Raw genomic sequence first — 17,237 nt, 5'->3', positions numbered from 1 at the left:
TAATAACCTCGCAAAACCCTCAGTTTGAGAACCTTTGGTTTATACAATATGTTGCTATGGCAGTCCTGTATGCATTTTAAAAAGAGCTGTTCCATTTTCTTATCACTAGTTCAGCATCTCAAAAGATAGTTGCCATAATTTTGCCTGCCATTGTAACAGCTATTAGCCTGATACTGAAGTAACCTTGTAGCTCTACATCTCAGAGTGATTACTTTCAGGATCCCAGTGATAAAGAAATATGTTTCATCCCTAGTCACAGATGCCCATTCCTAAAGCTATTTTGATCACTATCACTTGTCTATTTGACAGCATAATAAAATCCAGAAATCACATTCATTTTATGGTAGCAGAATCTACACTTGAGCCAGACCTGGGGGTCATCTTCAAAGGATTTTTGTTTGTGCTTCAATTAAGCGGTCCACTTCATAAAGTAGAATATGAAGAAGCAGAACTGGAATAAACAGGCTCACAAATCTCTCTGTTACTGATGATCCCTCCATAATTCAAGAACCCATTGACAGCAGAATTCTTGACCTTGCCAATACCCATGGAGTAAGATGCCTTTCATTTATCAAGCTACCACTGAATAACAATTGTGTCTTAAAATAAGCTGACATTTGTTCAAAAAATAGGATTTAATACCAACTTCAAATAAGTTGTCACAGTACTATACATGTGTAATTTTTTTATTTGATAAATGTTGTTTAAAAAGAGGCTGAGTGAATATCAATAGGGAAAAATATGGTGCAAAGTTTGCTTCAGTATGCATATAACACTGTGTGTGTGACACTGTTACTAAAGTGCTGCTATTAAAGGGCATCCTAACAAGATGACGATTATTGACACATTAGGACAGAGCCACTTAGCAATTCACATGAAACAGCACAAGGTTCTCAGGTTGCCCTGAGGGCAAGATGGGTTAGTGTTACATGGCATACCTCAACTAGATGTCAGTTACAAAGAGGACAGTAATTAATTGCTCTCCATGTTTATCAAGGAGAAGACAAGTAGTAACAGACTTAATCCACAGCAATGGAGACTTAGGCTATATTAGCAAAAACTCTCTCACTAGCTAAGTACTGGATAGTTAAGTACTGGGATAGGTTATCAAGGTAGGTTGCGGAACCTACATCACTGGAGATTTTAAAAGAACGCATTAGATGAACATTTGTCAGGAATGGTTTAGGTGTACACATTCCTACCTCAACACAAGGAGATAAAATAGATAACCTCTTGAGGTCCCTTCCAACCCTAAATTACTATGATTCTATACCCAGCTTTAAGAAGTTAATATGATGGGATGTGATATTGAGGATGGATAGGGCCTTCCAGGCATGCAAATCAGCCTAGCAGGCAGCTGGATTTTGTGAAATATGATTAGTATGCATGGAAATGAGGCCAACAGGAGAGCATCTATAAACCACATACCTCTTACTGTTGTTGGAAATAAATGAACAAATTCTGCTCTCAATTCCACCCACGTAAATCTGGTATAAAGGGAGATTTCTTAAAACATGGTAACTGGAGTTCTTTGAGATGTGGTCCCTATCTATATTCCACTGTGGGTACACATGCTCCATGCACCTGAGAACAGAAGAATCTTGCAAGCAATGTCTGTTGGTCTGTGCCAGTGCCCCTGCTCTCCTCATGCTCTGTAACTAGGGTATAAAAAGCAGTGCAGAGCAACTGCCTCTTCAGTTCCTTCTCTCTCATGAATCCAATTATGATCCAGAGCAGAGGGGAAGAAGGGCTGTTAGTGGAATACACATAGGGACCACACATCTAGAAGAACTCCAGTTACTAGTAAGTAAGTAAGTAACTTCACTTTCTTCTTCAAGTGCTGGTCCCTATGTGTATTTCACTGTGGGCGACTGACAAGCACTACTCAAGAGGAGAGCCTCCAAGGAACCAAGCAGTATAGAGGTTTGAAGTATTACTGCCCCAAAGGATGCATCATCTGTGGAGACTTGAGCTAAGGTGTAGTGTCTCATGAACATATGGATAGAACTCCATGTTGCTGCTTTGCAAGGTCAAGAAAGGGCACTCTTGAACCAAAGCTACTGACACTGCTGTCGCTCTATTAGAATAAGATGTTGCTACCCGTAGGTGAGGGAAATGCGCCAACTGATAAAGTGGTATACAGCAAGAGACCCACTTAGATATTCTCTGAGATGATGTGTCTTGTCCACTCACTCATTCCTCTGTAGCAATGAACAATCTAGGTTACTTTCGGATTGGCTTTGTTCTTTGCAGGTAAAATACTAATGCACATCTTAGGTCAAGGGAATGAAGCCTCTTCTCCTCATTGGTGTTGTAAGGCTTTGGGAAAAGACAAAGATAAGCATATTGAGGGACATCTGCTTTTATGTTTAGGAGAGCCTGTCTCCTGTTCTCATAAAGACCCCAGTGAAAGGTCTTTAGTTCCGCTCGATCCTACTCCTGATGCTAGGAGGCACACATCTCAGCATCTCTGGATGATGTACAGAGGAGTGCCCTGTCCCAGCTCTCACTGGGGTCTCATTGCACACTTCATGAGGCATTTCCTAAGCTGGAGTTCTCACCTCTGTCAGGTTTGGCTAGGAAAGGAATGGCAAATACTGCACTTAACAGAAATATGAGCCTCTCTGAGGCAACAGCAGCAGAGTTAGCCATCATAGCTGGAAAAAAACAGCAGGGACAGGAGATGCAGCTTTTAAATCTCATTAACCTGGGCATAATCTAAATCCTGTACTGGGGGCCAGGGAGACTCCCTGGGAGAACTAATTAACCACTACAGTGAATAAACTGTACAAGCACTATATACAGTTAAAACTTTATAAAACTTCAGAAATATTTACAGGTTGAGGACAAAAGGCTCAGCTCTGGCACTGAGGTTCCATCTCAAGCTATGCAATGGTAAGGAGGAGCCGAAGAGGTAGTCAATCTGTACCATCCCTTATATCCTCAGTACAGAGCATGAGGAGAGTAAAGGTACAAGTATGGACCAATGAACACTGCTTCATAGATTCTTATGGTCTCAGGTACATGGAACACACGAATACCCACAATGGAATACACACAGGGAACAGCCCTCAAAGATGAACCATGACTTCAGTGGAGTTACCCAGGATTTCCACAGGAGTAAACTAAAACTGGTAGAATTTAGCCTATTAGGATTAATCAAGTACTGATGCACTTAACAGAGAAGAAACTTGGGAAATACCAAAGTTATACAATCATTGTGGGTTACTTTACTTCCATGTGCCTCTGTTTCTCCTCTCAACCTTTGTCTGTCTTTTCTGTTCAGAATGCAAACTCTTTTGGGCAAGGGCTGTTTCTTATTATATGTTTGTAAAGGGCCCAGTTCAGTGGGCTCAACTCTTAAATTTATGTCCTGCAGGTGCTAATACAAATAAGGAATTATAATATTCACCATCAATGCCCCAGGATGTATTGATTTTAAAGGAACCACTTTCTTACATGTCACAGAATTTTTTCTCCTTCAACTCCTCCCCAGTGGCTAAGAAAATGTTTTGTTTTAAACTAGCACTGCTTGCAAATTTGATTAGACAGAGGAGCAATGCCTACTCTCCCCAGTAGATTAAAAAAAAAAAAAAAAGTCTTTCCTTCACTGTTACATTCAATGAAGAGGCAAGAAAAGACCAAGACAGACTGCTACTTAATTTTACACTGGTAAAGAAGAAAAATATTTTTCTCCTCTTCAAATGACAAAGCTTCTCAGCCAAATATAAGACAAAATTTAGAATTTCTGTTAAACAGTGCTCTCTTGTGGTTTTTTCATGTTAACTGGAAATGAAAAGTATTGTATACAGGATAATTAGACTAATGGTTCATTTGAGAATTTTTGTTTACAGGACTAGCATCAAATTCTAGGCCTAATTTTCATTCAGCATTTAATTTCATCTTTCTGGCATGCCAGTAGTCTAATTTATTTAAAAAGAATGCCTTTTATTCCAGATTCAAAGCACAATGCAAAATACAAATATGCAGTGTTTTAATTTACACTGACACTTTTAGCCTTGATCTTTAATTGGACTTCACAACTGACAATCTGTGCTTTACCAAGATATTACCCAATGCATTAATTTTGTCCCAAAATTTGTTGGAATGGAGTTCAGTATACACTCAGATAACCTCTCTCATAAATTCATTCAAATGCATTACTATACAAGCAGACAATTTTACTAAAACTTTAGTTTAGCATCCTTGTACTTCCTGCAAGTTAAATGTAGTTCCCAAGAGTCCCACTTGTTTCTAATAATTTAGATTGGAAGATTGTTTAGAAGACTATTTTCTTCAACAACACATTAAACTGCATTTTACTACAAAGGATTAAGCGAGGCAATTTAGAAATGACATAAATCCCAATCCCCTGTGTAGTTAATGGATATATTAATGTAAGCCATAATGTAAGTAAGTATGTAAGCTATTAACTCAATAGAACAAGTTGAGGCTGGAACTCCTATTTATCACTCTCAGTGTTTAAAATGAAACATCCTTGTTACAAAATAGTGGTTTCCTTAAGCATATGTGCAGCACCAGTGACTTTAAAGTTAAGCAATTTACATGTCTTTGGAGGATCAGAGCCTCTGTTACGATTATATAAATCTTTGTTATCTGGCTATTATCCAATTGCTACAAATACTTTCTTCTTTCTAAAATAAATTTGACTTCTAATCTCACTCATATAAAAATGTATTAATAGAATATCGGTTTATTTTATTTTATTTTTAATACAGCCAATATTTTGGAAACATACAAGGATATTTAAAATGTATCCTTCAACTGATACACTTATGTCAGTGTGAAATATTTCTTGTTTCACTACTATATGCTCAGAAAATAGGACTTTTTACTTATATTGTGTAACTATTTCTGTTCTAAGCCTCATCAGAAATACCACTGCCTCAGATACTCTTAATCAGTGAAACTTAATTGGGTGGGGAGGTGGAGAAGAAAAAGTTTAACAATAGCTCACCTGTTCATTGTCATCAACACTACTAGATTTCACAACACAAGATGGTGTGTGTCTCACTTGGGTATGTTCAAGATCCTGTGGGACACTTTGAGATGCAGGCATTGGAGGCAAGGGTGCTCTTCGCTTCTTTGGCATTTCAGATGGCAATGTGTTAGAGTCATATTGCTTGGAAATCGTGTTAGATCTGTTGATGAAAGTTGGCCTGGGTTTGCTCATCAGTGGAGTTGCTGGGGCACTGGCAGTCTTAAAAGGAGGGGAAGAGATAATCAAACATTCTGAAAGTATTTGAACCAGCAAACCTGATTGTTCTGAGAATATATTTAGACATATTTTGCTACGAAAATGCCATCTTACTTGTTCACGTTTCTTCTTACTTCGCTGAAAAAAGCTGAAAAATCCTTTATTTTCTCTCTCCTTCAAAGTATCTGGGTTTTGAGAAATTTGGCAGGAGTCTACAACAGAAAATAATAATTCTAGATATTTATTGCATAGATTGTTTTTGGTATATCCTTCCAGCAGGCTGGTAGCAGAGTGTGTTGTAGAGAAAAAAATATTCTGTATGAGTAGCCTTTTGAAAGTACAGTTTGAAAAAGCCTCCTGACATTGCTATGTTTTTTACCTTAATTTTTCTCCTTAAGCAACCATAAATTAGCATGAATTTTACTTGCCAGCGATGTAAAAAGTGCTCCATATCAGCACTGCACTAAATACGATCAATCGTGTTAGAGAAGATTTTAGTTGTGGTCAATTAAAATTTTAGACTTCCATGTACACTGCCATTAGGGTGACCAGATATCCCAATTATATAGGGACAGTCCCGATTTTGGGGTCTTTTTCTTATATAGGCTCTTATTACCCCCCCTACCCTCCGTCTCAATTTTTCACCCTAACTGCCACGTTCCTGTATACTTTATTCAGGTTCCTGAACAAAGAAGAAGAAAACTTTCTATGTATGTAGTGCTTGTAAATGAGTATACCATTTTCAATTAAACACAAACCCATATATATATACACACACCCCTAAATAAAGATGTGGCACAATGGTAACACTCCGACATCTCAGTACGAAGATGACATCATAAACTCTTGGTAAAAAGCCATCAAATTCTTGCTAAACCTGGGAGCAGTGATTTTCACTCAGAATTAGGATTCTATAAAGCAATTTATTATAATCTAAAAAGTCTTATATCCTGTAGGAAAACAATGTTTTAAATGCACAAATATTGAAAACCAATGCCACATACAGATAGGATAACTACAGGTTAATTGATGATCAACCACGCTGAGTGCATAAGGCATGTGGAGGGTGCAAGGAGCTCTTTCATTCTGTATTTCCTTTTGTTTTGCAGAAAGATCCTCCCCCCCCCACAGATCATGTACCCTTTTAACTATCCAGCCCCCCTTAATTCATAGCTTCTTCATTCCGCAGACCACCAGTAAAGGCACCACAGATGTTATATGTGAACCCAAATGTCATATGTGCAGTGCACACATCCTAGGAATGTAAAAACTCCTGAACACATGCTGTGCTAAATCATGCAAGCAGAAATCCACATTAAAATTGGATAGAGAACAATACAGGAAAATTAAATGCAAAAATTGTGTGTATATGTATTATCCATCTACTCACTTCTAAACACCACTGTAAAAAATTTCAGTACTTCTTGACCTCACTCAGTTAAGTAAATTTTATTTCCGGATAAAAAGAAGAATTTTTTCAAATATATCTCATTCAAAAAACAGGTAAAAAAAATACAGTGTGGGTATTATAAATTAGTCCGAGTGTATACATTTTGCAGGACAGAGACAGGAAATTCACTTTTTACACAATTTTAGTTCCAATGTGAAGAATTTGTAGCTAAGTGCTCATTGTTATTAATTGCTAAATAAAACCTGCGTTCAGATGAATGTAGCAATGAAAATCTCAAGCAAGCCTCACAATCTTATTGTGTACTCAGGGTAATGTTTAAGGTTGTTTAAGAAAATGAACGTCCAGAGCTAGTACTACCCTGTCACAGACTTGCCTATTTAAAAAACAAAACAAAACAAAACCAAAAAAAAAAAAAAAAACCACACCATTATGGGGTCATAGGGTACTCTTCATTACAAAGGTGGGGCAAGTGTTCTCATGGCAGACAGTATGGTAATAAGCACTGTGCTTAAAATATTCCAGAATAAGAGTGCCTCAGGGCAACTCTATACATAAAACGCTGCATCAGCATAGCAACACCAATGCATCTGTGCTGCTGTAGTGCTTTAATGAAGACATTCTACGCCGACAGGAGAGTGTTCACTTGTCAGCCTAGTTAATCCACCTCCCCAAGAGGCATAGCTATGTCACTGGGAGAAGCTCTATCCTATTGCTTGTTGAAATCAATAGGATACCTAACATTGTAAAACAGTCCTCAACATCAGTAAGGGTGGCAGAATCTTTTAGCAAAAAATTTTCAATCATTCAGTGTGCAAGGGGTTCCTGAAGAACATTCTTTTGCGGTGATCAAAGAACCACCAAAAATTAAAATTTATTGAAAGACTGTATGATAGGCAGGGTATCAACTTCTGTAACGATAATTTATGCAAATTTGACATACATTATAGGACGTGAAGGTACTTGTTTACTTGCAGTCTATAAATGGCAATGTCTGAGTGACAACTTATCAGCTACAGTTTATATATGTGCTCCTATTTCACTATCTAGCTCAGTAAAACTTACCTCGTAAAGATGATAAATTGAAGTTAGCAGCTGAAGTGGCTAGAGAAAGAAAAATGGTAAATTAGTTATAATGATACTATTTATTAGATACAGAACTTAACTGTGGGTTGAGGGAAAGATGCAAATTACATATGAACACTCTCATCTGAGTTTCCAAAAACAGGAAAAGACAGCAGGCCCCTTTCATAAGAATGATTTTCCCTAAGTAGAAGAGTAAACATCTTAGAATTATATCTAAAACTAACAACCACCTTAGAATTTGAACAAGTATGACAGTGAAACGCACACAAATTTATATCAAAGACCAGAGATGCCACAATCTGTATATGTGCAGATTGTGTTCTAGAGCATATCATATTAAAACTAGCACATTTGTTAATATTTCCCATCAGCAGCAAATCATAACAATCCTCTAATAAAATCAATCCACCCACCGGCTCACCCTCCTGGATTGTTTCTTATTGAGAAGAGAAGGAAATTCATTTGGGAGAAAAGTTCACTATGGGTGTTGGCTTCAGGCAATTACTAAAAGGATGCTGATTTTAAATTACCTTTATAGCCCCAGAACAAACTTCAGTAAAGCAACTGGTCATCATTAACCAGGGGAATAGAAGTTAAATAGGAAGTTCTAAAAATAAATAATATTTATGGTATTTTTTTCTTTGCTTTTAATTCTGACTATAACTAAATTGTCTGTTAAACAGAAAGCTGAAGTCTGGAAAACAGTTTTCAAGTTCAAATAGTGTAAAATTTTAATTTAGTTATTTGACCTGCCCCTATATTATTGACTTTTGGCACATATATTCTCAAATAAAAAAAAAAAGTTAGGAATAGAGTCAGGGAAAGAACTCCAGACTAATTTTAATTTTTTGTCCAAAGTAGTAAATTGGTAGAAGATAGGTTGCTTCCTTCAATCGGTACCTTTCTTGATCAAAGGGAGTCTCCACTGTAAGTTATCATTCCCACACTGAGTCTGTTACTCAGACTGTGACTCAAATGAAAAAAAAAAAAAAAGATATTCCACTAGACGCCTGATATCTTTTACTTGGGAAGGTCAGAGGTATTTAAAGATGCTGTCAGGAGGCATTACAATACAGAATAAAAACTCTTTAAATTTGGAAAGAGGTCTTTGTGATTTCTTACCTACGGTGTTTTTGTTTTCCAAATGGGGGAAAAGAAAAATAGCTACAGTTAATCTGTAGATAAACTGGTTATTTTTATTATATTTCTGTCCTAAAATGTAATATTGTGCTTACAAATCTCAGTGTAATAAAAGCAGACCTGAGCAAAATATTGGATTTCTATCCCAAGGGAAATTTTGAAATTTCAATATTTTTTTTCCCCTTAAAATTAAGTTTAAAAAAAAAATTTCCACACCAGGAAATTCTGTGGACAATTTCAATTAGTAAATGATTAAACATTTTGCTATACATTTTTGATTGACATGAAACATTCAAACATTTCTAAGATTAAAATGTAATATTTTTGTTTGTTAAAATAACCCAAATCACTGCGTTTCGACTTATTTCAACATTAAAACTACATTTCTCCAAAGCACATGGATCTAGCAGTTGTCGTCGTTCTGGGCCCCGTTCTCTCTTATAGACCAGGCTCCTTGGTTGGACTACATCTCCCATAATACACATACTCATGTGAGTCCCATAACATACAACAGAACTCAGTCAGAAGGAAATCTCTTATGGGAGATGCATCCTCCAGGCAGCCGTAGGAGAGAATGGGGGCTGGAATTGCAATTCCCATATGGCAATGAGACATAGCAAAATGCAATTTTAATCTTTTGCTGAACTCATTCAAAACTAAATGTTGTGGGTTAGTTCAAAAAAGTACAAAAAAGGATTAAACCTTCACAAAATAAAATGGAAAAATCATTCTGATTGAAAATTCCCAACTAACTCTAAATAAAAGCTATTATTTCAGATATTGCTGACTGTGGTGTATTTGGGAAGCAAACTGAGACAAACGTTTTTGAAATAAAACATACCAAGTGACGATGCTATGGCAGAGAGCAAAATTTGCATTATGTCAAATGCAGGGATAATGACTATAGAAAGAAGGTACATAGCACTAGTCCAGGGAAGTCTAGCTGAATCACAAGAGCCAATGCTGACAGCACATGTTCACCTGAAATCCCTCTCAGAAAGTCTTTGTAACAGAGGACTACAAAAAACGTAAGGAGTCTTTCATAAAAGATGGACTTGTGGGCAAGGCTGTGATTGGGAGTTAGATGTGTGAGCAAAGGCAAGTCACTTCCCTGCCTTCTATCTGAATTTGACCATCACTAAATGGAGATAATGGCCTGTGAAGCAAGTAGTATTAACAAACTAAATCAACCCATACCCCTGTGAAGTGTTCTCATCCTACATTGATAAGCATCATATAAATTCATACATTTTGTTAAATTAATATGCTGTTAGGTACCTGGTCATCTGACCCTGCAGGATTATAAACAAAAGTTACTTCCCTGCTGATTTTGCACCTTTTCCATTTAGCAAGATGTGACAATTATGGGAATCTATGTACAACTTAATTCTGTTTGATATTGGGCACCTTCTCTGTTTATCCATGTGAGACTGCAAACTGTAGGGCTGGTTTTCTTCTCTGCTATCTTTTGACATTCATGTTGGACTGAAATTCTAAGAAGTGGTGAGACAGGGGAAAGGAGCTTACAGATCTGGTCTTTGAAAGAGACTGGCATTAAGGATTATTAATTAGTGAACAGACCTGGCCCAGATAGAATAGGATAGTTGAAGGCTGAGGGAAGTCACTTCACTCCAACTTCTCTGCAGAGGACTGTGGTTTAGAGAGTGGAATTTCCCCAGCAGCAGTAAAAAAGTGTTGGTGAGACATATAAAGAAACACAGAGCAACAAAGAGAAAGCTTTGGGCAGGAGACAGGAAAAGAAGGATATGCTTTCATAGCGGGGGGTTCTGTTTAACTGTGGGACTAGCTGAGGAAGAGAAAAGCCAGATGATATACAAGGTGGAAGATGGACTCTGTGATTGAAAGAAGTCATGTGTAAAGGGCAGGAGGAGAGAAGGAGTCCAGGATGTATCCTAAGACTCTGGCCTATGCCCAAAAAACACTGCAGAGGAAACTAAGGCAGGGAAGTGACTGCAGGTGTGTTTTTTATTTTTGTCTAGATCTGTATATTTCCTTGTGTTAACTAAAGTAAAGAGTAATTATGATTAGAAAAATTAGCAAAACCTCTCTGAGTGAACTGTAAACCCATAGCTCCCACATGGCTGGAGTTCCAAGAGACGGTATACTTAATCTGCTGGAGAGCCTGAGGGGTCAAGTATTGGTCTAGGAGGCCCCGTTTCTGTGAAGGAGTAACAAACAGGAACTATGCTTTGGAGGTGTGCCAGAGGGTATGCCTACACTGCTCTAAAGACCCATGGCATGGTCATGGGTGGCCCAAGGGAGCTGACTCAGGCTCGCAGAGCTTAGGCTGTGGAGCTAACCAATTCAAGACATTCAAGCTCAAGCTGGAGCCCAGGGTCTGAAACCCCCTAAGGAGGATGGGTCTGAAAGCCTGGGCTCCAACCCAAGCCCGAACTTCTGCACTTCAGTGTATTGATCCAGGCTCTGAGACTTGATGCCACTAGTTTTTTATTGCAGTGTAGACATACCCAGAGAGACCAAAGCAAAAGATAGGGCCTCAGCCGACTTAGATCAAGGGAAGAGTAGGAGATCTGGGTCTAGTTTGCAGCCTGGTGAGTGTCCAGCAGAGTGAGCTGTATCAGGACTGTGTGAGACAAGACAATTTTCTTTGCGGCTTGAATGGGGCTAAAACTGACACAGGGTTTTAAAAATAATATATTGTATACACTTATGCTTAATCATTAGCACTCTTCTCCAAAACAGTAACTATTTATACTGGTTCTCTTCTAGAAGTTTATGAAAACTAGCTTTAGGTGGCTTTTAGCTGGGTTTGGTCAGGGGCAGCTCCAGGCATCAGCACAGCAAGTGTGTGCCTGGGGCGACAAGCCGTGGGGGGCAGTGTGCCGATTGCCATGAGGGCGGCAGTCAGACAGGCTTCAGCGGCATGCCTGCAGGAAGTCCACTGGTCCCGCGGCTTTGGCAGCAACTCAGCATCAGGTACGGTAGGACCAGCATGCCTGTGGGAGGTCCGCCAGTCCCGTGGCTTCGGCGACAACTTGGCAATGGTTACACCGAAGGCCCGGGACCAGCAGATCATCCGCAGAAACACCACCGAATCCACGTGACCAGCCCGCAGGCGTGCTGCTGAAGGCCGCCTGACTGCCATGCGTGGGTGGCAAAAAACAGAGCCACCCCTGGGTTTGGTTCTATAGCAGAATTAATGAAGAACATTACGCAGAATCTAGAAGGAAATTCATTTCTCTAGAACACATGAAATCATACATGTACCATTTTTTTTAAACAACATTTCCTGTGTGCATACCTTTGTTGAGAAACTATATATAAAAATGTCTTACCTTTATTGACATCCATTGCATATAATTCCCTTAGTCCAAGGTCATTAAGAGATTTTGTTACATCAAGGGGCTCCTGAGACTGGTAGTTCTTCAGCAATACAGTGTGCAAAGGATCAAACTCACATTTGCTACAGATAATTGGTATGAACTCTTGCAGAGGTTCATGTGGACTCACTCTCATTACTGTCTTCTGTGTTCTCTTGTAGTTTACTACCACTCTTATTGTTTGCTGGAAAAAAATATACAAACTCTATTAACTAACATTCAAGGGTACAGACAGAGAAAAACCCAAACTGTTACACCAACAGAATGTTGCAGCAACCACAGAAACTCCCTCTCACTCACCTACACCCAGTAAGGGCTGTTTCACCATTGTTACAGTACTATCAATGTTACAAAGAGAACTTTGTAAGAAAAGTGTGATGGCATTTACTCTCTCAGCAAGAAAAAAAATGAAAATGTCTGATTGATAGAGTATCAGTTTTGACTCAGGCTTGGTCTACTCTTAAAAAATACGTCAACATAAAAATTACGTCAGCTGCTATCCTGACCTAAGATGCAGTTGTGCTGATGGAAGAATATTTCTGTCGATGTGTTCATACACCAATGGAAAACCCTTTTCTGTTGGCATAACCTGCCTCTGCACTATAGAGTTATGTTAGCATAACTACAGTGATGTAGCTATGCCAATGTAATCTCCATTGTGTATACTTAAAGTTACAATTCACTTAGCATAAGTTAGAAAATAGGAAATGGAATGAGGAAAAAATTAATTCCATAATTTGAGCACCTCATAAAAATACAAAATGTTTATTTTCTGCGCTCTGCAAAGCTTCAATTCCCCAAAGCATGAGGAATATCCCTTATTTATACATCTGAGCTAAAGAATTCTATAAAGATGGAGCAATAACATGCAGAGCACATACTAAATGAAAATGAAATAAGTAACTTGTAATCAGAAGAGTGTGTAAGTTATGGCAGTCCAGATAATGACTTATGAGCAATTGATTTTCAGTTTATGAAAGGGATGCTACACGTATGTACATTTCTGCTGCCCACAGATCATCTTTAGAGAGTTTACCAAAAGGATAAACTCTTCATGAAGATTTGTAACTTTATATTATACTTCAGATTGTTGCATAATATTTACATTCCCAAAAGAACAATTAGATTTACGTCATTGTAAAATTCCAAAATCATCTAAACCCCTAGTTACAGACTAAAGTTCTAATCTCCAAGTGATGGTATATTGTGATGCCATCAGGCCATACCTTGAAAATATATTCTATTGAGAAATTGCCTTTAACATAAATCACAATTAGAACATTTAGATAAAAACAATCAATCTTAATCTCTCTCTCTTCAGATAACACCACCATTGGTATAATTCTTACCTCTGGCATTATAGGAGTGGGCTTTTTCTTATCCATATGTTTTGGCTTTAAAATCACCTTGTCTACTTCAAGCATTCCAATTGGTGTGTTGGGTTTGAATTTAATCTGTCTCTTCTCTGCTGATATCAGGTCTATGGTATAGCTTGATGGATTTAAATGATACTGTGCACAGAGAAAAATCAGCAAGTCCATCATGGGTTTGCTGTTAAATTTAAAAAAAGGGGGGGGAAGGGGGAAAGAAAGGTATACAACCATTATATAGGCTACAAAACAAAGTGCATTTCTGAACATTAGCAAAAATTATCTCTGCTATCCTATGACTAAATAATTACGGTCAACACATCCACTTTGTAACGGAATTCTTATATGTTGTAGATGTTACTTAAAGAAAAGGCACCTTTAAAATGCACATATACTTTCAGAGCTACTGTGCTCCTGCAAGAGGCAATCTGCACAGAGGTGGTGCAAAATAGTGTATTTCTGAGGGTGAGAGGTGTTTTTGCCTCCTGACTTGCAATACAACATGGGATTTGGCAGTGGTGGTAATTGGACAGCTGGTATATTTTATGGTCCATTTTTTCCAAAATGACTCATGATTCTGATGTCCAACTTGACATATTGAAAAGGGGTCCAATTTCCAGAAATGCTGAGCTCCTGCCCTCTGAAAAAGCATCTTTTAAGATGTCTCAAGTCAGGCAACCAAAATGACTAGTCCTTTTGAAAATTCTGGCACATATATTTAATGTACGCTATAGCACCCAGAAAATACACACTTGGAAAAAGACAGCTGGAGAAGGACACAGGTGCCAAAGCATACCCACTCTTAACAGTAAAGTTCCCGACCTGTGGGAGCAGGATAATTAGATAATTTGAACCTCAGTAACAAATTACTTGCTATGGCCATATAAAATACTGTGAATCTAATAAAGAACACTTTCAAAGTCTATTTGCAGCTACTCTTATTTTGGATTTTCCCTAAAACCAGCCTGATCTTGGCATACAATGAAACTATTTCAACTAACTCTTTACTTTACTTATTCCTTCCTGAAATGGCTGTTTCTGTACAAATATCCAATGGTGTAAAGAACACAAACATTAATTTTTCCCCAAGAACTTTGAACTAGAAACTTTAACTCATTCATTGAATTATGATTAGATATACTGTACAAATAAGATGACTATATAAGCCAAACTGTGCTCTTCTCCCCCACCCCCCAATATATTCCCAAATAGGAGCAGAGAAGACTTCATAAAAAGAAAGCAACAAAGTTGCATCAGAGGGCTTCCATGTACTACATACATATAAAAGTTACACAATAAAAACTATGCTAAAAGAATATTAAAGGTTGCAGAGTCAAACATTCAGAAGTTAGTAAATGCCAGAATTAAGGTTGCCTGAAAAAACATCAGAGGAAGAGAAACCACCATCTCTCATCCACACACATCAAATACCCAATAGCCTGGCTCTGTAGCCCAGTGGTTAGAGCACTCACCTGGGATTTTCAGACAGGCTTTCCATATCCCAGGCCAGGGCCATAACTACCAGGCTGTAGAGTTTCAGAGACATCCTGGAGCTAAGAAAACTTCCCAAAGAGATTTTAATCATAATCCAGTATCAGAGGGGTAGCCGTGTTAGTCAGTATCCACAAAAACAATGAGGAGTCCGGTGGCACCTTAAAGACTAACAGATTTATTTGGGCATATGCTTTCCTGGGTAAAAAACCCATTTCTTCAGATGCATGGAGTGAAAATTACAGATGAAGGCATAAATATACTGACACATGAAGAGAAGGGAGTTACCTTACAAATGGAGAACCAGTATTGACAAGGCCAATTCAATCAGGGTGGATGTGGTCCACTCCCAATAATTGAGGAGGTGTCAATACCAAGAGAGGGAAAATTGCTTTTGCAATGAGCCATCCACTCTCAGTCCCCATTCAAGCACAAATTAATGGTGTTAAATACGCAAATGAATTATAGCTCTCCAATTTCTCTTTGAAGTCTGTTATTGAAGTTTTTTTGTTGTTGCTGTTGTTGAAGTATGGCTACTTTTAAATCTGTTATAGAATGTCCAGGGAGACTGAAGTGTTATCCTACTGACTTTTGTATGTTACCATTCCTGATATCTGATTTATGTCCATTTATTCTTTTAGACAGACAGTAGAGACTGTCCGGTTTGGCCAATGTACATGGCAAAGGGCCACCGCTGGCACATGATGGCATATATCACATTAGTAGGTGCTCAGGTGAATGGTATGGCTGATGGTATGGCCCCTGATGGTATGGCTCATGTGGCTGGGTCCTCTGATGGTGTCGCTGGAGTAAATATGGAAACAGAGTAAGCAACAGGGTCTGTTACAGGGATTGGTTCCTGAGTTAGTGTTTCTGTGGTCTGTGAGAGGGAGGGATCGTTTTCCAGGATAGGTTGTAGATCGTTGATGATGATAATCCAGACACACAAGGAGGCTGAAGTAATGTTGCACAGACAAACTTAATTCTGGCATTTCCTAACTTCTGAGTTGACTACAACCGTAATGTTCTTTACTATGGTTTTTTTTAAACATAGTAATATGATATGTTATTGCAGGAAGTGGAAAAGCTGTGGTCCATTTCCTCAGCACCAACTTGCTATACACACAACCTTGTGGTGAAGGGATTAATTCATTAGCATTGGAACATAACTTAAATTTCTAGGAGCATATCAAAGCAAATATAGGATGTTCAAAATCCATACACAGTCCCAAAGCAATCATGAACCTGAGCAGACTGAGGCAGTGTTGTCTAGAATTTTGTCCTAGGCACAATTCTGTGAATAAAATTATTTTGAAGGAGAACAGGTAACTCAAAGTTATCTTCACAGACATAAGACACAGAAAGACTTGTCTTTGCTTAGCAGAGACTGAATGTAAGCAATAGGAGGAGAGGTTTGTTGTTTTTTTTAAAGCCATGATTTAATTTTTAACTTTTAAAATTAACCCAGGTTACGATTCCTGCATTTAAACTAGTTCTTGACGCTTCTAGCGCTATTTATTTCCTGAGCAAGCTTCATTCAGGCTTCAGAGCTGGAATCATAGCCCTGGACACACAACAAAACAAGCACACTTTCAAATGTTAGAATTATTCGAAAGAACATACTTATAAATTCAGGATCAGGTTAGCAGAGGGATGCTTTACAGTCCATCTGCCACCACTGAGTACTAGGATATTATAGGCTAAATTCTGCTCTATTTTTATGTTTATTCTTCCCTCTTTATCTTCTAGAGGAAAGTCTCATTACCTGCTTAAGCAGCAGGAGGCAGCACTTGCCTGAAAAAAAAATCTGATTCAAAAGCATCAAGTAGCCCACAATCTTGTACTGTGTTTGTGTGGGAGGATGGAAGAAACAATTTCTGTGCTGTCATCCCGTCGGTACATGCCTGCCTGAGGAGTGCAGTGAGAAACTCATCTGTAAGCTCTTCACAAGATCAATTACATTTCCGCTCAAGGAAACCAGCCCTGAGCACTGATCTCACCCTTTCCCCTTCATACATCATCATTTTCTCTCCCATTGGCAGGAAGGAAGAAAGAAATTGCTGACCTCTTCCCTGTGCTCCCACCCTTGAAGAAGTAGTCCCTCCCACCCAAGTGATCACGGAGGACACAAAAACTGGGGGAGTGGCAAATAACGAAGAGGA

The 17,237-nt window shown here is 38.4% G+C and overlaps 1 protein-coding gene across 7 annotated transcripts in view; it reads right to left on the bottom strand.

The window, feature by feature from the left end:
* Positions 1-17,237, bottom strand: part of COBLL1 (cordon-bleu WH2 repeat protein like 1) — a 131,184-nt gene that overhangs the window by 23,404 nt on the left and 90,543 nt on the right. For all 7 annotated transcript variants that reach the window (XM_050968959.1, XM_050968958.1, XM_050968953.1 and 4 more), the window contains exons 3-7: positions 13,564-13,765; positions 12,170-12,398; positions 7,692-7,730; positions 5,333-5,430; positions 4,979-5,221 (exon numbers count right to left, since the gene is read on the bottom strand). In XM_050968959.1, the coding sequence (XP_050824916.1) occupies positions 4,979-5,221; positions 5,333-5,430; positions 7,692-7,730; positions 12,170-12,398; positions 13,564-13,765 (811 nt within the window). The remainder of the gene's footprint in view (positions 1-4,978; positions 5,222-5,332; positions 5,431-7,691; positions 7,731-12,169; positions 12,399-13,563; positions 13,766-17,237) is intronic.

Source organism: Gopherus flavomarginatus, chromosome 10 (assembly GCF_025201925.1).
Source record: "Gopherus flavomarginatus isolate rGopFla2 chromosome 10, rGopFla2.mat.asm, whole genome shotgun sequence".
NCBI lineage: Eukaryota > Metazoa > Chordata > Testudines > Testudinidae > Gopherus > Gopherus flavomarginatus.
Note: the sequence above shows the minus strand (reverse complement) of the source record. Positions and strands in the feature narration are given on the sequence as shown.